We start from the raw sequence: 22,205 nt of genomic DNA, 5'->3' as shown, positions 1-22,205 counted from the left end.
TTGTGGATTTGGGAATTAAAAAGGCTTAAAGAGGAAAGAGAAAGGGTAAAATGGCAATTACTTGATAGAAAGAAGGGTGGAAGTCATAATTCTATGTTTTCTTTCTTTTTCTTCTTTTCTTCTTTTTCCTATTTTCTACCTTCTTTTTTCTTATTTCTCCTTTAATTTTTTATACTTTTATTGTATTGAAAAATTCTAATAAAATATTTTTTTAAAAAAATGTTTCTTGTTCCTCAACCTTTTGTAAATCCAATTTGAACATCTGGCATCACTCTTCCCTTGTAGGGATCTAATATGCATTGGATGTGAAATTAAGGATGTTGTGCAATAGTTTGCATATGTTGTTAAGTTTCCTTTCTTTGGTATTGGTATGTAGACCGACCTTTTTCAATCTGTTGGTCACTGTGTTGTTCTCCACATTTGCTGGAATTTAGTTAGAACCTTTACTGATTCTTCTTCTGTTGCTTGTCATATTTCTATAGATATTTCATCAATTCCTGTAGCCTTCTGTGAGAAGGCAGGGAGAAGTGAGAGCCTCAAACGAACCATGTTTGCTAGGGGAGAGCGCTGTGCACCATGGGGCAGCCTTGGGGGGGACGGCAGGAGGGAGGATGGGCAGAAGGCACACTCGCACCAGAGTGAAGAGGGATGGCAGGAGGGAGGAAATACTGTAGGCAAAAGGCACGTTCGCACCAGAGTGAAGAGGGACGGCAGGGGGCAGCTGTTGGGTCAAGTGGGTATTGCAATGTGTATTGCGCTGATTGGATTAGGAAAGTGGAATGTCTGCGGTTTTGCGGTTAATTAGCGGCGCTCCGGGGCAGTAAAAAAAGGTGAGATTGTGAGCCAAGCCCTCGTAGGAGTGGGAGGACAGATAGGGGGTATAAAAAACCTGTCAGACCTTGTTTCGGGGTTCCTCCATTGCTGCGGGAGGGACCCACCTTTGCAAACGTGCCCAATAAAAAACTTCTGTCTACTGGACAACCGAACCCGTGTCTGTCGTTTTCTGACACTTCCAACATAGTATTGAGCAGAATGCTATCTAACTCTTGCATATAGATAATATCTTCTAAGGTTTTTTGGATTTTGACATTTCTACTGTACAGAATTTCTGCATCCTTGTTTCATCTTTGGTGGATCCTCTTTGAATCAGTAAACTGTCTGTCTTTTAGCATCCTTTAGCATAACAATTCAAGATTGGAACCCCTTCTAAGTTTGGTAATTTTTTGGGAAACATGTTTTTCTGTGTCTGTTTCCATTTCACTTGGGAATTGAAAAATAAATCACCCTTCCTTTGCAGCTGATGCACAGAAAACTGGGGGGACAAAGGAGATAGACTTCTTTGGTTAGCAAGTTTCAAAGAAGAATCAGAATCATTGAGAAGTTTATGCTATGACTGACAAAAGGAATTTGCCCAGGATGAGTTCACGGCTCTGGTGACATCTCCTCATGGAAATACCCTTTCTCTGCAACTGCTCCATTGTGTTACAAGACTCAGTAATCACCAGTGCACATGGGAGGGATTAATGGGTGATGTTTGTGCAATTTTAATTTGGAAAGGTCAGTCTTTTTGAATATTATTTTTATTCTACATTGCTACTAGGTTTGCTGTACCCAGGGTGTCACTGAAGAGAACACTGAAGGCACTCCACTTTCCTGCAAATTGGGGTCTTTCTCCCCACTAGATTCCTAGTGCATAAGTCCATCAAATTTTACTACAGAAGGGAACTCTTAATGACTTAGTGCAAGATGATGCACTAAGGTCAGTGGCACTGATCAGCACGGGAGTTTTGACCTGCTCCGTCTCCGACCTGGGCCGGTTCACCCCTCCTTAGGCAACCTGGGGGCCCCCGGCTCCCCGGGGATCACCATATTGATGCTGAACTTAGTGCAGACACCTGATTGGCATAGCCCACTGCAGCCCAGAACTCCTGAGCTCAAGCAATCCGCCAGCCTCAGCTTCCAGAGTACCTGGATTACAGGCTCACGCCACCGTGCCCGGCTGGTCAGTGGTACTGAAAACGCTACTGAGGAAGAACTGAGAACCTTTCAGTGCTAATGGTGTTTATGACATGGCTAGAATAAAGCCTTCAGTACATCTAATTGCTGATATTATGTTGCAGGAAAAGAAAATCCAAAAATGCAAAGATAGAATTACAGTGAGAATATGTAAGAAGCATGAATATGGGAAAGCTTAATACAGTGAAAGATTAAATAAATCAACAGTACATTGACATCTGGACTAGAATTGGATACTTTAAGTTAGATCATACTGTTTACTACTCAGGACACACACAAATAAAAGGAATTGTGTTGCTTTTATACTCGGGAAGAATGTAGCAAAGGCAGTACTTGGGTTCAATACAGTCATTTAACCAAATGGTATCAGTTAAGACTTGCAGACAACCCTTTAATATGATGGCTATCCAAGTTTATGCCTCAGTCACTGATGCAAGAGGTTAGTGAGTTTGCCTTTTGTGGTGCATGTGTGCTGTATCTTGTAAATCTCTTTCCCTTTTTACTATGGCAGAAAACCTTCAAAATTCTGGCTATATTATACCAAGAGTTTCTACGTTTCTCTTTATGCCTCCCCCTATTGGTTTAAATTGCCCTTATTTGGGGAGGCTGTCTCTCAACTCTTTACTTTTATATTTCTTTGAATATAGTATGCTGCTGTCTGGGCTCCAAGCCACACTCTTATTGACTTAAACAATGTATTTTTTATCTTCTTAATTGTTATGTTTGTAAAAGTAATGCCATTTGTACGTCATGCAAACCTAATGACCCATACATAATCAAAGAGTGGACTATAGTGTGCAGAGAATTGTCTGGAAGACATTATGTTAGTGATTGTGTATATGTAATTTAGGATTAGATGGATCATTGTGGTGGAGAAAATAAACCTAGCAAACAAAATGGAGGTTGCACCTTTTTCCTCCCTATCTTTTAGATATGACTAGGGTCAAAACCCAGTTCATCTCTTTGCCAAATTCCATCAGATCCCACCAAATCCTCCCTGCTGCCAGACAAATCCCCCCTGCAATCCCATCTAAACCAAATAGAAACCACCTCACCAGCTCACAGAACAGCCCAAGGGCAGCCCTAACAAGGGAATTGCAACATGGAGAAGCCCCAACCTTCCATCCTCTATCAGCTGAATTTGGTTATTCCAACCGAATAACATTCCATCTCCTCTAATAATGGGCTTCTTCAGCTCTGCTGCCCTCCTGAAAGACCCATTTTGCCTAAAAATAGAACTAACCCCAGGCACACTGACAAGGACCTGCCTCACCAAACAAGCCAGCAAATCAGATCTCTAGGATTTCCCACCTTGTAGCCCTCAATTTCTATAAAAATCTTTGCTTTTCCATTGTTCGAGGTCCCACTTTCTTGTAAAGCAGGTACCCAGTGACTGATCATTCCAATAAAGCTTGGTACAGTGTTGTGTTTTGGGTCAGTGTTGTGCTCCTTCTTCAGACTGAATCCACAACTATTATGTCCTTTAAATAGTTATTGTAATCAAGAAGCATGGTTTTGGATCACATACACTTTGTATGATCAATCTTTACAACCCTAAACCAATGTTTGGGATTTACCCAAGGGCCCCTCACAGATGCACCTTGGCTTTGAAGCAGCTTCCATTGCAAGATAATATGTTTGGGTCCTTCCTTGCACTGATAGATTATCAGACCTTCTTTTCTCCTCATATTGGTGTGACTATATTCTCAGAATCTTATGAACAAGTTGGGGGAATCTTGGGCAGCACAGAGCATTTTTATCTCTTTTCTCTCTGCCAACTGGAAGCAGAGTGCAAGAGAGCCATTTAGGGCTCATTTTATACAACTAACACTTTTGCCCATGGAATGCATCTGAAGGGTTTCATTTCCCTACTGTAATCTGAGAGGTTGATCCTTATAAAAGCAATTAGAACATTTAAAATTTTATGTTTTACTCTGTTTGAGGTATCTCAGATCAAGAAATATAATTATAGTGATAATTTAATGATAATTAAAACTGAAATGTCTTTTAAATATGCATAATATATCTGTACTAATGTGTCTTATACAGCCTTTGGAAGAGATCCTATCTTTGGAGTTTGATTAAAGTCTAAGGTAAGGGAGTAGGTGCCACCCCCTTCTGTTTTTATTTAAAACATAATGCCACAGTTAGAAAGACATTCTTACAGACCAACTTTAATACAGACAGCACATATCTCAGGAACTATATGAAACAATAGGCAAGAAAAGGGTACACTGGATCATTCGTAATTAAAAAACAAAATTAAATCAAAACAAATATTGGACTGTTAAATATTGAAAGTATCTGATTTTTATCAGCCAGCCATTATATAAATTATGAACATGGGCTGATGTCTCTTTAACTCAGAACTTTTTGATTCTATTTAACAGGATAAATTTATGTACATAAATTAAAAAATTCCCTGGTTTTATATATACAGAGAAGAACACAGATACCATAATCTCCATTTCAGATTAGTCAAGTAGACTTTTTAACAAATACAAAAGGGGTCTTAGATGAAATCATCTTTCACTTTGAAATTTTAATATAATCTTAAAGTATGTAAATTATGTATCTTAGCAATGGCTTGCCAATACATTGAAAAAATGAAAGACTTCATCCTTATCTAATGCAGCCACTTCCGTTGAACATTCAGTACATTTTACTGGGTGATATATCTCCTCTTCCTGTCTTTCTGTGCCAGTAATTGATTCACTACTCTGTTTAGTTTTCTTGTGCCCTCTCTTTGTCTTCTTGTTCAGCGGGTCTTTGTATTTCAAAATTTCTTCTTTGACAACAGTACAGTTCATCACAAACATTGCTCTGTACTGAGTTCTGTATAATTCATGCCTAAAAAGAACAGTGGGGGAAGGAAGAAAAACATAATGACCTTGACTGATTAAATATTTCAAAATTAATAATGCTTTAAATATTGAATGCAAGAGATTTTAAGCAAAGATAAAGAATGAGTTTGGCCTCAAATAAAAGAGTACTGCACAGGGATGTGCAAAATGTTCCATACTTGACCTAGTGTGTGTACATAACAGCTGATTCTGGGTGATCCATGACTCATCTGTTATGCTTGTTTTATGTACTTTAGTCCATATACAGAAATAAACAGGGCTACTTTGTTCTTCAGTTCCAGAAGCAGTTTGGAGACAGCAAGGTAGAGGAGAGCAGGAAAAAAAACAAGGCTAAGGTGTTTCTTTGGTGAGGGTGTATGCAGACATCAGTAATGGCAGCAACCACTAGGGGAGGAAGAAAAGTTGTTGGGAAGATCCGGGGCAGTTAAGCTGGTGAGATAATGCTTCATTGATACATCAGCAGAAACTGGAAGGAAGGAAGAGGGAAAGAGAGAGGGAAGGTGCTGGTAACATCTGAGGTTGGATGGACCAGTGGAAGATGCTACATTGGAACACCTGAAGTGGTTGAGGGCTGGAAGGGAGCAGAAAAAATTTGGAAAATTAGGCAGGCAAGCTGGTGTACAAGCCATGCAGAAGAGATGGGGTAGGGGTAATATGCACCAGCTTTACCTACTTGCCCCATAAAATCACTGATTCCTCCTGATTTTGTTTTAGATGAAACATGGAACAACTAAAATATTATGGATTTTGTTTCTGCCAAAACATGGTCAATCCAAAACGGTTTGGTAGATATTTTTTTTTATTGTGATAGTTTGAATCAAGTTGAAACTAAAATATATTTTCCATTTTATGCACACACACAGTACTACCACACATTAGACTACATGCCTTATTTGACATAGCCTTTTCTAGTTAATAAATACCATAACAATGAAGTAGAGTGAGTCTGTCATTCTGCTGATGAAAAACCTTTCACCAGAAGGGGCAGGGAGACAATTTTCAGCGATTCCCCTCCCCCTACAGCCACCCTCTCCTAAATCTGTTACTGTATAGTGAATTGTTTCAATGTTCTGGAAAAGATGAGGGAGGAACAAACAGTACAGGCAAAAGGGCCACTCATCCATTGCTTTCTATTCTTCTGTTGGCAGACTCCTTATATCAGGAGGTAACCAGTATTGGAAAGAAGCCTATTTACTTCATGACATGAATAAATCAGACAGTCTCAGTGTTTATAGCTCATATTACCATTTTGTTCTGAATTTAAAAAATAACAAACCTCCCTTCTCTACCCTTGTACGCCTTATATCTTTTCAGTTTGTAACTTCAAGGCAGGGGAGGGCTCTTGTTCTATTGATGTGATTCACCTTAGATGATAATAATTGTCTGCTACTACTCATGCTACTGTATTGCTATGTCAAATTCAACTGCATCAGTGAACTGGCAGAAGTATATTTACCAGTGAAACTGATTCCTCCTTCTAGTCTGCTGCACAAGATGGGGGAATGCACCTCAGCAAATTAGGGGTAGACCGTGCATGAATGGAAAGTTTCACTGCATGAACAGATGTCTGCCTGAATCAGTTTATGCAGCCAAATGTACTGTTAAATAAATTATTTCTCCCCATCCTTCATATTTTCACTACTGACAAGCTAATGATGAAAACTATGTGGTAAGTCCTCATTTTTTTTAATACATGCAAAGTAAATGTCTCTGGAAACAACTGAAAAATAAGCTATAATAACCACATAAATAAATACTAGCTTCTATTGTGCAGAGGACATAAAGTTCAAATAATTACCTTTGACAATCAAGGCATAATGTTGTCATACAAGCAGGACAGTTCAAAACAGCATCACTGTTGGGAATGGCAGGAAGTTTTTCTTGTTGCTGTTGTGATTGAACACTTCTTATATTATGATACCTACAGCAAGAGAGCACGAAAGTCAAGAAGCGTCACTATTACTGTAGCAATCTTTACTGAAACTTTGGTGCATACCAAAAACCTAGAAGAGGTGGATGATGATAGCAATATTTCAATATTCGCAGTCCTAGCCTTAGGAAATGACATAAACATCACACCAAAATGAAATGGCTTCATCTCCCCCATCCCAATCCACACTCTTCACAAGTTTCACACAAATTCTTATTTGTCTCCTGATTACCCATATTATCATATTTAATGCAAGCAGGAACAAATGAGAACCCCAACAGGGCAATCCCACATCACTCCAGGAACACAAACAGATGTCACCCTGAAGAAGTGCTAATGTCATCAGGGCCATACTGGCCGAACTAGAGATCTCTCATTGGATGGGCAAGGGGAAAGTTGGTGTTTACACAACAACCCAAAGGAAACAGTTCTTACTTAACTACAGGTATGGGAGTCAGATCTAGGTTTAAGACTCTACATGATTCTTTATAATCTCTCTACTGCATGTATTTTATCATATGTACATTTGTATAATTACTAGAAAATCCAGCAATACAAATGAAATGTCTTCCTGCCTTATACTAGCTAAAAGTATGATTCCAACTGGCACAGCTTTCCCCAGCTGTATGCATCAAGAAAGGAATGTGCAGAAAGGAGTTACTGGACACGAAGATTCATTTGATGTACCAATAATTAAATACAAAATTATAACAATGGCCGAAAATCAGAAAGATGTAAAACTCTTATCATAATTTGTTCTAAAATAAACAAATGGAACTAAATCTACCAGCAGCAAGGTGCATGGATTCAGTTACAGTGATGATGAGTGCACTGTTGGGAGACTTGAAAGAACAGGTTTGAGATAGATTGTCATGGAGAAAATCTATCTATCTATGCAGTCACTAGGAGTTGAAAACAACTTGATGGCACATAATCAAATCTAAACATCACCCTTAAGTAAAGTTAAGACTTCACACTAAGAAAAAAAAAACAGTAAGAAATGCAAATTTGTAGTGACATAAAATACTGAAAGGAATAGAAGATTCTAAAATACACTCCTAGAAGCCTCAATAATTACATCTCCATCTTGGAGATTCAGAAAGGAAGGAGGTTTTTAGGCGATAAGCATGATCTTGAACTGTGGTGGGGGATAGAAAATGAAATTCATGTATTCATCTATTTACTATATCAATTTATATCCCACCATATTCAGAAGACTTCAAGTGATGTGTAAATGTAAAGGCACAATCTAGCTGAGTTCAGAACTTTAAAGCTCTGAGTTCTTAATATAAGCTAGTTTAAGTCACAGAGTAACATTTCATTCAAAATGAGCATTCTTCTTACCTCCTTCTTGTCATATCTACCCATTCCTGATCTCTATTGTCTTCTTCTGGATCATAAAATAACTCATCATTAGTTGGAATTCGCCGTTCTTGATGTTTCCTTTTTTTTCTGGTTTCTGCAGTACCTGCCATGTTTGTAGACACAGTCAGATTATGGAACACAAAAAGTATAATTCAAAGAACTGCAAACCCCTGTTGAACTAGCATTCCCTAGGTATCTATTAAAAATATTCCAAATAGCAGTAAGGTACGTGAATGCTTGTTCCCATTTAGGATGATATTTTCTTACCATCTGACAAGAAAAGGATTAATCTGTGGATACTGCCTCAAATCAGACTTAAATATGTTTTAAGATCAGCCTTGATATCTATATAAATTATTAAGAGTTATTAGCCTACAAAAAATGATATAAGCCTGCTGTGAGTGGCCTCTCTTATAGCTACCTGGAAGACTTAAGACAACCTGACAAATTAGAGGAAAGACCTCAACAGTCTGGCAGCTTGAGAAGCCAACAAACTTGAAAAGTAACAGTCTACTGTTTTATTTTCCAAGGGCTGATATGCAGAAGCTTGTTTGTTTTGTATGGCTGCCCATCTCAATTGCATGACTCTGGTTAGCTAACAAAAACACAATAAAAACAATAAGCTAAAACTATAAATAACATAAAATAGCAACCAGGCAGCAACAGGTAACAAACATCCACTGTCAATACAGCCAAGAAACAGGTTCGCCCATAGTACTAGGCCCCTAGGCTCAATGGCAAAACCAGGTCTTCGAGGCTTTGCAAAAAGCCAGCAGGATCAGGGTGAGTCTGATCTCTGGGGGAATATTCCAGAGGTTGGATGCCATGACAGAAAAGGCTCTCTTCCTGGGTCCTGCCAGATGAAACTCTTCCTGGGTCCTGTGGACAAGACCTGGAGCATGCCTCTCCTGCCAGACCTAACAGGATAGGTAGATATTGCCAATGAACTAGCATGGCCACCTGCCACTCCATGAATTTTTTCAAACCAATTTTAACTCATCTAATTTGGTGAGAATTGCCCTTTTTCGGGGGGGGGGGGGTAAGAATTTATATGGTGTATCTTATATACATACTTTTCTGTGTTAGTCAAGAAAAAGTAACTATCTTTCCTCTAGTAATCTGTTTGATTTCTATGCTACGTATAGAAAAGGCAGATCCCCAGCATACAATTCTTTATTGTTGATGGCCATCAGGTAAGCACTGAAATGTAACCATAAACTGCTGCCACAAATCTCAAGCTCATACTTTCCCACTTCTCATCACCTTCAATTTCATGCATAAAAGGATGAGATAGAGGAAGGTTTTACATTTACACTTTAGGTCAGGTCAAACCACAACTCCCAGTTCTAATAGTTTCCTTGCATTATATTTATATTTTTTTCATAGTTGTTGCAGACCTAGATAATTTTAGTGAAAAAGCAGAATAATAATATTGATATAAAGTACATTGTTTTTTAGCTGCACTTTGAAAGAATCTCAATTTTCCTGCCTTTTCATGAATATTTAGCATCTTATTCCATCAATTCTGTGTTCCTTTTAGAAATACAGTGGGGCAAAAAATTATTTAGTCAGCCACCAATTGTGCAAGTTCTCCCACTTAAAAAGATGAGAGAGGCCTGTAATTTTCATCATAGGTATACCTCAACTATGAGAGACAAAATGGGGAAAAAAATCCAGAAAATCACATTGTCTGATTTTTAAAGAATTTATTTGCAAATCATGGTGGAAAATAAGTATTTGGTCAATATCAAAAGTTCATCTCAATACTCTGATATATATCCTTTGTTGGCAATGACAAGAGGTCAAACGCTTTCTGTAAGTCTTCACAAGGTTTTCACACACTGTTGCTGGTATTTTGGCCCATTCCTCCATGCAGATCTCCTCTAGAGCAGTGATGTTTTGGGGCTGTCACTGGGCAACACGGACTTTCAACTCCCTCCAAAGGTTTTCCATGGGGTTGAGATCTGGAGACTGGCTAGGCCACTCCAGGACCTTGAAATGCTTCTTACGAAGCCACTCCTTCGTTGCCCGGGCGGTGTGTTTGGGATCATTGTCATGCTGAAAGACCCAGCCATGTTTCATCTTCAATGCCCTTGCTGATGGAAGGAGGTGTTCACTCAAAATCTCATGATACATGGCCCCATTCATTCTTTCCTTTACACGGATCAGTCATCCTGGTCCCTTTGCAGAAAAACAGCCCCAAAGCATGATGTTTCCACCCCCATGCTTCACAGTAGGTATGGTGTTCTTTGGATGCAACTCAGCATTCTCTCTCCTCCAAACACAAGAAGTTGAGTTTAGACCAAAAGATTCTAGTTCAGTTTCATCTGACCATATGACATTCTCCCAATCCTCTTCTGGATCATCCAAATGCTCTCTAGCAAACTTCAGACGGGCCTGGACATGTACTGGCTTAAGCAGGGGGACACATCTAGCACTGCAGGATTTGAGTCCCTGGCGGCATAGTGTGTTACTGATGGTAGCCTTTGTTACTTTGGTCCCAGCTCTCTGAAAGTCATTCACTAGGTCCCCCCATGTGGTTCTGGGATTTTTGCTCACCGTTCTTGTGATCATTTTGACCCCACAGGGTGAGATCTTGCATGGAGCCCCAGATCAAGGGAGATTATCAGTGGTCTTGTATGTGTTCCATTTTCTAATTATTGCTCCCACAGTTGATTTCTTCACACCAAGCTGCTTGCCTATTGCAGATTCAGTCTTTCCAGCCTGGTGCAGGTCTACAATTTTGTTTCTGGTGTCCTTCGACAGCTCTTTGGTCTTGGCCATAGTGGAGTTTGGAGTGTGACTGTTTGAGGTTGTGGACAGGTGTCTTTTATACTGATAACAAGGTCAAACAGGTGTCATTACTACAGGTAACGAGTGGAGGACAGAGGAGCCTCTGAAAGAAGTAGTTACAGGTCTGTGAGAGCCAGACATCTTGCTTGTTTGTAGGTGACCAAATACTTATTTTCCACCATGATTTGCAAATAAATTCTTTAAAAATCAGACAATGTGATTTTCTGGATTTTTTCCCCCATTTTGTCTCTCATAGTTGAAGTATACCTATGATGAAAATTACAGGCCTCTCTCATCTTTTTAAGTGGGAGAACTTGCACAATTGGTGGCTGACTAAATACTTTTTTGCCCCACTGTATACTGTAATTGACTTCATTTGAAAAGGATCAAAAGCCTTTGTTTGCAGAGTACCACAGGGTTCGATGCTCTTGACTCACTATTTAACTATTGGGAAAAGTCATTCATCATCAAGGGGTCAGGTACCATCAATATTTTAATGATACTCAGCTAAATATTTCAACACCTGTCCAAGCAAGTTATTATGTAAAGGTCATATCCCATTGCCTGCAGCTTTTCAGATTTGGCTGGGGAGGAACAGACTCAAACTCAGTCCTGTCAAGACTAAGTGGCTATGACTATATAGGTGATGATTTTCCATTGTTGGTTCTTAATGGAGTTGTACTCCTCTGTTCGAAGCTGATGCACTGAGGGTCCTCCTGAACTCACAACTCCTGCTTGAATATGTGGCAGCTATGGCCCATAGGGCCTTTGCACAAATTAATTTGGTGCACCATTTCCTGGATTGGGAGTCCCTTCTCACAGTTACTCATGCCTGGGCATCCCATGTGTGGACTATTACAATGTACTCTAGATAGGGCTGTCCTTGAAGACCACTTGGAAGCTACAGCTGTCCAGAATGTATCATAGCAGGTGGTTATGAGCACACCTCCTATGTAACACCTCTGCTATGTAAGCTACACTGGCTACAGTGAGCTTCCAAGGTCAATTCAAGGTGCTGATGACCATCTACAAAGTCCTTTATGACATAGGATCTCTCTCCCATCATCTCAGCTCACCCTGTAAGATCCACAGAGCAGGTGGGTTTGGTGTCTTCTCTCAAATAATGTCATCTGATGGGACCTAGGAAGCAAGCTTTCTCTATCACAATGCCTATCCTCTGGAATAACATCCTCTGAAAGTTCAGACTGCCCCAGTCCTACAGATGTTTAGATGATTGTTTAAAAAATGGCTTGGACATCAAACTTTGGGATAGTCTGTCATTGTGCCCATTTGGTGCGTAGTTTGCTTTGATTATAGTATATTGTTTCTCCTCTTATATTGTTTTATGTCATGTAATTTTTTTTTCATTTCTTATGTATTGTATTGGTTTTAACTGTATGCCACACAAAGTCTGTGCTAAGTGGTGCATCCTTTATAAATACATAAACAAACATACCTTGATACATGCATCCCTTTCACAGCAATCAAAGAGCTAGAGCTACAAGAATATTAAACCCACTTCAAACCATTACTGAATACCCTGGCTGCTCCAAAACTATAGACAGTTCTCATATTTGACTGGGACAGGAAATCATACTTAAGACTAGAGGATTTCTGGGAGATTTTTGCCTGCCAGCAGAGGAGTAAGTACATAGAATAAAAATGACAATATATTTGGTCAGGGTTAGGGCTTATTTTGATAGATATAGGTACAGGTACTAAAAAACTGGTGCCAAGGCCAGATGACTGTTGTCAGTGCTCCAGATGTTGGTTAGTGTTAGTAACTGCGGATAGTTGGTCAGGAGTTAGATTAAAAGAGTTTGGAGTGTTTTGGAGGTGTTCTTGGTCCAATGCAGCACACAAAGTGGCAGCAGTGGCAGCTTGGCAGGCTGGTGAAGAATGGAAGCCACAAGTGTGATCTACTAGGTGGTGGGAGAGTGGTTAGGCGGCCAATGGAGGACTGTGGATCAGCTACAAGTTTGGACACACAGCTGATGAGACTTCTCAGACTGTCAGTGGTAGATTTTGGCTGAAGGAGCTGTAACTTGGAGGCTGGGGAGACAACTTCATGGTGGCATGTCTGGCTGTCTCCTCCACATTGGCAACACCAGCAACAGCTATGCTTATACTGTGATGGTTGCTCTAGGTGACCAGTTTTTAGCAAGCACCAGTGGTAACAGCAATTTAGGTATGATCATCCTCGGTGTGCTAGAGGTTTTCGGGCACCCAGGTTTTTGTCAGCAGTGGGAACAAGAGCAGGTTAGTGGTGCTGTGAAAGAACCAACCTATGTCCTGAGGCTGCTGTGTGACCAGCCACATGAGCCAATGGTCATTTTGGCTTCTTTTTTTGTCATCATCTTTTCTGCTCCGTGCTAGGCACCTGAGACTGATATGAACCAGGGTCTGCTGTGGCTGTTATATTTGTGACCTGGGGCAGCTCTTATGTTATATCATCTTTGTCTCCAAAGATTTGAGAAAGAAATGAGATTGGACAGTTTTATTGTTAGGTTTGAGGTGAAGTTGCTGGAAGGAAAATGGAACCATTTGCCCTTTTCCAGATGAGAGACAGGAAGGTGGGGAGTGTATCTGGCTGGCCCTGTGAGGTGGGTCAGAGTGTGTTTTTTCTCTGGCCAAGTGGATGAGAGCGGGATGGAGAGTTGTCAGGGGATGGGAAGGTGTGTATATGGAAGGACTACGGCAGATAGTTAAGATAGGCTGGGTAATGGGCAGAGACACCTGGGTGCCATGACTGATCTGCTACTTGCTGGGGTTTGTTTTAATGTCTGATGGAGCCCTTTGAACTGGAGGAGGGAGGGCAAGGGTTGGGGTTGATGCATTCTGTAGGAGAGGAGAGGGCAGGCAGTAATGTCATGATGGTGACAGTCTTGGGGAGGTATCACTGGAGAGAGGAGTTGGGGCATTTTTAGGGAAGGTAGGCTGGGTATTTGATAGCAATGGCATATTCCAGCCTGGTTCCAGTCAGTATTGGTAGGGGAGAGAGGTCTAGCCCTAGGCCTTTGTGGGTGCTGCAGGGCTCAACTCTCTTCCCATTTTTATTTAACATCTACATGAGGCCACTTGGAGAGGTCATACATTGGGACAGAATTAAGTATAGCCAGTACGCTAATGATACTCAGTTATACATCTCTGCCCCAGGCCATTCAAGTGATGCCTTTGAAGTTCTTTCCCAATGCCTAGAGGCTGCGCAGATGGCTTCAACTCAACACTAACAAGGCTGACTGGGTGTTAGAGTCTTGTGCATCTGGACACCTTCCATCATCAATTCTGGATAACACTCCCCCAGATTGAATTGGTCCTTGGGGAGCATGGGAGTCCTTGAGGAGCAGGTACCAGCCATGGCCAGGAGGGCCTTTGCACAAATCCATCTTGTGAGTCAGCTGAGCCTGCCCCTATGTCAGGTTCAGCCCAAGAACAACAGCGAGACAGTCCAGAACAGTTTAGCTCCTTTATTAGCTTACACCTTACAGACAGAATCTCACCAGACTAAATCTAACCACTACAACAGTTACTATAACCATGACCCACTCTCATTCTCTTAGCTTTCCCACACTCCGGCTGGGGACTGAAGAGGTGCTTCCCCTGGAATGTCTCTCCCTGCTCCTGGCAACTTTGAAGCTCCATTCCAGAACCTTCCCCGGTCATGCCTTCCATCAGACCCTAGATCAGATGGCACCACTCACAGTCATTCATGCCTCAGTCACTTCTTGGTTGGCCTATTGCAATGTGCTCTACATGAGGATGCTTCTGAGGAGCATTTTGAGGCAAAGTCCAGAATGCAGCGACATGTGCAGTCACAACATTGCTCCATGAGTAGCATTAGCTCCCAGTAGGCTTCCAAGTATAAATCAAGGGGCTGGTTGTCACCTCTGAAGCCTTATTTGGCATGGTGCAGGTTACTTGCAGGACTACCTATCTGCAGTGATTTTTGCCTATCCCACCAAATCCAACAGGGTGGATATCCTCTAGATTCTTTCTCTGAAGCAAGGTCAACTGGGACCCAGGAGCCATGCCTTCTGTATCATGGCACCTGCCTCATGGAACAACCTTCCCCCTAAGATTCAGACCTGACCCTTTTGGCCTTTCAGAAGGCCTTGAAGACCTAGCTTTTCCCCCAGGCACTGGAACTGGAATATTAGTGGAGCTTGGTATGTGTGTGCTTTGTTTTATGCTATTAGAGAAATGTTTAAGGGTGACTTGAATTAGGTTTTTAATTTGTTTGAGTCTGTTCATTGTGTTTTTATGTTCCCCTCCATCATCTAGGGTTAAGATGGGCAGCCATATAAATGTGTTTAATAAATGAAATAAATAACATCTATTAATAATACTAATTATATTATTATTGTTGTCAAAAACAGACAAAAGAATCAACTTTCATAGGTTAAAAATCAGTGCCATTTTCCAATGGTTTGTAAGTGTGTATTGGAGGGAAAAGGGGGAATAATACATTCAATTACTATGCAGATCAAATCTGTAGACTAAACATAATAATCTTGAAGGAAAAATGCAGACATTAGTAATCCTACTCACAAAAAAAATCACCTGACTTCATCATAAATAGCATCCATGATGTCTTCCATAGAAACATTTACTATATTTGCATGGAGATGAATACATTTTCATTTCTATGTTTTTTTAATTAGCAAACAAAATAAAACTAGCACTTCAGTTGTTTGAGAGCTTGTTCTATATTTAGAAGATAAAGGAATTCAACTATGTTTTTATATAGGCTATAAAATTATTGGTTATTTACCTATTACGTCTTCATCCTCTGAATCAGAATCAAAATAAATGTCATCATAATACTTAGAAGTGGAGGCAGTTCCAGACTCCCCAGCAACAGAAGCATCACCTAAGTCACAAAACATACAATTATTGAGGTCACTATACAGAAGCAAATATGTACAAATCCTCCTAGTTATATAGTTTGAAATTCCTTGCAATTGTCTGTAATTGCTTTTATATTTATATTCTTTACATGTAAGATCAACCGTACTCAGACCAATTATCATTCTGCTCTCACAGTGACCAACCAAATACCTACTGGAGCCCACAAACAGAACATAGGTCCAAACACCTTGTCTTTCCCAGCAGCTGGTACTGAGATCTAACCAGGTTGAGGTAATGTATGGCCAGTGTAGCACTAACAAATATTGATGGTCTTATTTTTCATAAATTGTTCTAATTCTTCTTCAAACCCATGCGATCAGATAGCCACCCCCAGATGTTGTGGAAATTAGCTGTTAAATTGGTTAGCTGTTCATTAATAATAGTTCCTTTTAACCAATAGCTTAGCAAACGATGTATTAATCTTTATTCAAACATCTCTCAAAAGAAACTCAGAGATGTTCTGCCTGCCAAGAGCATTGTGAGCGGTTATGCTGGAAGAATATGCTTGTGCAAACTACCTAGAATGCAACCCTATACAAAATGCACTCAGAAGTAAATCCCAACATAGGATTGCATTGTCAGTTAAATTGCACAGAAGAGCAGCTATTTGATTCAGTGTCTATATTCTGGCCTGTCATTACAATGATTCTCTGTCAGGCTCAGCCCAAGAACGATGATGAAACAGTTCAGTCCAGTACAGTTCCTTCATTTGCTTTCACCCTCTAGACAGAATCTTGCCAGACTAATTCTACACTACAGCAACTAGTGGATATACCGTGATACTCTAGGGAGGGGCTAGCCCAAAACCTCTTCTTCTCACAGTCTTGCTGCGGACTGAGAAAGCGCTTGCCTTCTCCCCCTTTCTGGAACGCACTACCTCCCTCCTGACAGCCTCGACCTCCCATACCAGTCTCCTCCTCGCAGAAACCTTCCATTACATCCTCTGACTGCACAAGTTAAACTGATTCCTCAGTCAATATTAGAAACTATGCATCTTCTCGTCTTAAAATCTTGAGCAGGCACAGATCTGCCTCAAATGCTCGGAATGCTTTGACACAAAAGCCCAGAGTCACTCTGCAGTGAGATGGGCGGTGACAAATTTGAAATATAAATAAATAAATAAATAAACCTCGCACTCCTTCACAGCAAACTACCTTCCAATCTTCAAAGTACAGCTGCTTGAATGGGATTTTTGTTTCTTAAAGTTTGAAATTTAGCAGTATTATTAAAAAGTATTTTGTACAATAGCAGTGGATTAGCAACTAATAGCAACTTTATTAACAAGGCATTCTCTACACTTATTGATGGAAAATGTGCCACAGAAATAACAACCAAAATAAATCAAGGTGCTCATTTTTAAATTCTATGCAGTTACAACAATGTGAACAAAAGACCTATTGAACCAATGCAGTGCCTTAAGGCTGTGGCTGGTGCCTGCTTTTGTTATAGCACCACTGAGCGAAGGCAGAGCAATAGGACCCAGCCTCCATTTCCAATATCCAGTCTCTTCACATTCCTCAATACTTACAATGGAGTATCCCCTCATGGTTGCAGCAAGTAGCAGAAATTAGCTTGGCTGATCTCCAAAAATTAATCAGGGCTGAAAAGACCTGGAAAGCCAATTCATATTTTTAAATTTTGGAAAGACATTTACCTGGAAATTGTGACTTCCACTGGCCTTCCATATTTTTCATGGTGCAGCTAAGTTCAGCTTCCATTTCCTTTTGGAATTCATCATCACTAGAAGACTCACTCTCTCCTGTGAGACACTCCCGTATCAGTTTACGCTTCTGGTCTGGGGTGCCGTACAAGAGCACATCCACTTCATCTTCAGAGCTACATGGTGGGGTGGAAGATGAGATATTAGAGATCATTATTTCAGGATGACTGCAATACAGGTAATCCTTGTTTAACATCCACTTGTTCAGCAACCATTCTGAACAAATTATGACAGCGCTGAATAAGGAGTACTTACAATGGGTTCTCATAGCTGTGGCTGTTGCAGCATCCCTGCAGTCACATGATCACAATTCGGGCATTTGGCAATTGTCTCACAATTACAATGTTGCAGCATCCCGCGGTCATGTGATTGCCATTTGCCACCTTCACTGCCACTTCCGACAAGCAAAGTCAATGGGGAAGCTGGCAAGAGGTCACAAATGGCAATCATGTGACCATGGGATGCTGCGGCCATGCGGGATTCACCTAACAGCAGCAATTGGGACTGCTAGCACTGCCATCGTAAGTTGGCACAGTCACATGACATTGTGTTTTATGACCCAGATTCAATTACCGTAAGTGAGGACTACCTGTAATCCTGTTGCTGGCATAACAAAAACATTTCAAAATATTAAATTTTGAACAAATTTTGAAAAATTAAAACTACAGATCTAGAGTTATGAAGCTAGCCCCAAATCCTGCTGTGCTTTATTTATTGATTGATGATCCAGTTTTAGTTATGTAAACTACAGGAAGCCACTCTGATACACAAAGATAGTAAAGAGACCAGAAGCACACATAGGACAGAAGCTGCAAAATGTCAGGGAAGTTGACTGAAAAAAGAAAATCCACCTATGGAAAATATGAAGAGCTAACAGAGAAAGCTATAGTGCTGTTGATGAAATAAAAAAGAGAAATAAAATTAGTTGTGATTTAGAGGAAACTTTTTAAAACCATCTGCTCTCAATGGGAGACAAGACAGAAGTAACAAGGGGGCCATATTAAGGCCAATAAAGTAGGGCTTTTTCTTTTGTTCATTAAATGTATTTGGTTATTCTCTAGCTGTATATTTATTTGTACAATCATTTCTCCAAAAATAACTTGCAGGTCAAAGTCTTCATTCTACGCAAACAAAATAATATTATTGAACTGATAATTGAAGGCCAGTACCTTGAATATGTTTTATTGCCTCAAAACTTAAGAGAAAACAGGAGATTTCTTTTGTTCTGCCCAAGGAAAGAAGGGACCTTCTAAATGAGAGTTCCCCAAAGTGGTCACTATCAACCCCCAAGGGTCGAAGGGACTGTCCAATGGGTCAATAAATATCTGGGGGTCAAGAGGTGGTCAGTAAAAGACAGAAGGTTGATTGGGGTCAGTTAATCTTTTGAGGTCTCTGTAGAGCTCCACACCAGTCCCTAATCCTGAAGGTGAGATGGCTCTTGGTAAGACAGTGTTACACAAGGCTGGATGATCAGCTGCCAGTGAGAGTGGCCTTGAGTTGTCTTTATTATTGTTGTTGTTGTTCATAGTACTATTAGTTAAGTAGTATTAAATTATTTTCATATAATAAATGTTTGGAAGTTGATGAACAATCTGAAACTTCTTGAAGGGGTTGGTGAGCTGAAGGGTTTGGGGACCCCTGTTCTAAATAGACAGTTGGTGGCAGCCTGCCTTGGAAGAATGAAATTGCCCCACAAAAAAGGCATCTCTAAGCAGTCTTTTAATCAGCAGCTGGCTGAAAGGGGCTAGAAGCACCAACTAGCAAGAGAAGAGGTGGCAATGTGAGCTTAAGAGTTCACCTCTTAAGAGAGGTGAGACAGAAGAACACTGATGAAAAGCAAGTCTCTGACTGAGTGAATTTATATCTGCCCTTTCACAACAGCGTAACATTCCAGTAAGATATAATACTGAAATACATTACAAAATAATATGCTACTGTGCAAAACAGGATAGGAGCAGCTTGTTGATTTCTTGGTTAAAAACAAGCACGAGCGATTCTCGAAATCAAAACTTACAAAGCCCTTTAAGATATAACATCGGAAAGAAAGATTTGAAGATCTCAGGCAGATAGACATTTTGCAAAAAGCAGAAAGATACAGAAAGGTGGCACTACACAGCTGTTTCACATGACCTCAGAAAAGTGCTCTATAGCAACTAATGAAAAGGGGCGAGAGGCCTCTCCTCGCTTCGCTTTCGACTGACGATCGCGAAACATCCCAGCCCCATAAAGACGGAAGACAACGAAAAGGGGTGGTCGGCTGCCTGCCAGCAACCCAAAAGACCTGCTCTGCGCTGGGTCCTCATCGCTGGGCTCCTCGACCACGTAAGGATCGTCCTCTTCCCGCAGGGAACTCATGCCGGCCTCTTCGTGGTAAACAATCCTAGCCCTTTCGCTCCTCCATCTAGCAGGAAACGCCTTTCCTGTCACTTCCTGTGCCACCAATTTCTGAGTCCGCTTAGAAACCCGGAGAAACAAACCTGAAGGACCATTAGTTCTAGTTTCAAACCTCATGCGCTCAGAGCTGCCTCCCTATGCCGACATCTAATGCTCATCCGGGTTTTGCAACCCGGATCTAGGAGCCCCTGATTTTGGAAAAAGACAAGGCAAGGGGAAAAGCAGCCAAATAAAGCGACGCGAATGTTCCAAAAAGCACGATTTCCCTTCGCTCGCAAGGAAAGAGAAAAAACTCCCCACGCTTGCAGAGGGGAAATGCCTTCCGCTGCTGAAAAACGGCTGGGGATAGGGAGAGACCTTCTCCCCCTTCAAAAAAAAAAAAGCAACCTCGAATGGGGCCAGACTTTCTGTGACTGAACGGGAGAAACTTCTCCATTTACAAAAGGAAAAAAAAAGTTTTGGGATCGTGATAGGAGCCCAGTGAATTTGTTTTTTCTTGCATCGTCTGAGATGTGTTTGCCTATGTCAGGCTTTTGGATATCGATGAATCTAGGATTTCTTTAACTCTTTAAATACGGAGTAATTTCTCATATTTTCATTTAAACTTATATTGTATTCCTTTTTCCTTAATAAATGTCACTGTTTCAGAATATTCTAGCCCCTTTATTCTTCTAGCAATAAAATGCTGATGTGATTGGTTCACACATCACACTATACCATTGTTTCTTGAGCTCAGCAATTTTAAGATCTGTGGACTCCCCGAGTCCAAACATCTTAAAGTTGCTGATCTTGAGAAACACTACATTAAATTATGTTCTGTATAACCATCTTTATTAAATAAAAACTCACCAAGTGGTTGAGTTCATATAATATATTGTAGTAAGACAAAACCAAAGAAACCATATTATGGTTTGGTGTGATGGGTGAGAGTTCAGTTAAAATATCTCACACATAGGTTCAGATGAAATGTATCAAATGCATGTAAATCAAGCAGCACAAAAGGCAAGTTAGAAGAGAGACAATTCATGGTTCGTATGAAAGGGCTTAAGCCTGAAGAGAAATCTCACAGAGAAAAATGTATACATTACCATCAGTGTTTGCCTGATTTTTTTTTTTTTGACATTGCCAAAAAAACCCAAAAAGCTTCTACATAATAACCAGCACTGAAAAGTGCCTCAAAACAAGGAGAATCAAAGCTAGCATAAATGCAATTACAAAAGTGGTTCATAAATCATGACATAAATTTGTCTTGTTCATATCTGGCCAGGGTAATTTTAAATTTAATAGTATTTCTGTTCTGAACCTAGAAAAAAACAACTTGCTTTGTTCCAAGGCAGGCCATCATTTTGTTAGTGAGGTTTTCCATCCCTTTCTGATTATTTGACTGGACGACAGAGGATGAGATGGTTAGATAGCATCACTGAAGCAATGAGCATGAAACTGAGCAAACTCAGGGAGGCAGTGAAGGACAGGAAGGCCTGGCGCAATATGGTTCATGGGGTCACGAAGAGTCGGACACGACTTAACGACTAAACAACAACAACAAAAGCAGGGCGCTGGGTACCATTACTGTCTGTTGTCACAGGGTGTTGATTGCACTGGGTGTAAGGAGCCAAGAAAGTCCAACTCCTGTTCTCAAGGCAGGCCTGCTGCTTGCAGCCATACACACCTGTAAGAGATAACCTCTGGAGCACAATGGGAAATGAACAGTACTTCTTGGCTTTATTAGGTCTCAGTACCTTTAATGATCACACAAGATGGAGAATTTTGCCTGAGCAAGTTATTTCCCATCACAGCTACAAAGAGTTCAGCAGCACATAGTAAATGCTTCCTTCCTGTTTAATTCTGAAAGATATACAATAGGCTTCAAAGTCTAGGCTTGGAAATAACCTGTTGAAATTTTAATCTCATTCACACATAACTTCTTCCTTTTAATTCAAGCCTTATTTCTATGAATAGTACTTCTGAAGTCTGATGAATTTCCTTTTTCTCCTTTTGAAAGACGGGGACAGGATAAGCTCTTTTTCAGTCACCTGGCTAGTTCTGCATTTCTCAATAATACATGAAATATTTGGCCAGATCATCAGTTCCTTCAGTATCCTATGAAAAAATATGACTATTCAGAGATTTAAACTCTTTCAAAGAGCTTTTTACCTTATCATATTTCTATTAATATCAAGCCCATTCATCCTCTCCTTCAGTTTCTTACTGGTAA

At 40.4% G+C, this 22,205-nt stretch overlaps 1 protein-coding gene and 1 non-coding gene across 2 annotated transcripts; both read right to left on the bottom strand.

Moving 5' to 3' along the window:
• Window positions 1–1,715: 1,715 nt before the first annotated feature.
• On the bottom strand, window positions 1,716–2,000 carry LOC148214918 (signal recognition particle RNA). The gene has a single exon (XR_015797259.1).
• Window positions 2,001–4,092: 2,092 nt separating this feature from the next.
• EAPP (E2F associated phosphoprotein) lies at window positions 4,093–22,205 on the bottom strand. Its single transcript, XM_007431098.4, has 6 exons — window positions 19,878–22,205; window positions 17,531–17,712; window positions 15,740–15,838; window positions 8,155–8,278; window positions 6,679–6,801; window positions 4,093–4,866 (listed from the first exon to the last, which is right to left on the bottom strand). Exons 1-6 carry the CDS (start codon window positions 20,105–20,107, stop codon window positions 4,593–4,595), a joined length of 1,032 nt encoding a protein of 343 aa, XP_007431160.3. The 5' UTR covers window positions 20,108–22,205; the 3' UTR covers window positions 4,093–4,592.

This window comes from Python bivittatus, unplaced genomic scaffold, assembly GCF_059951505.1.
Source record: "Python bivittatus isolate LINGU-HERP-01145 unplaced genomic scaffold, Pbiv_v1 ctg000480_np1212, whole genome shotgun sequence".
NCBI classification, from domain to species: domain Eukaryota; kingdom Metazoa; phylum Chordata; class Lepidosauria; order Squamata; family Pythonidae; genus Python; species Python bivittatus.
The sequence above is the reverse complement of the archived record's forward strand: the minus strand, read 5'-3'. Positions and strand labels throughout refer to the sequence as shown.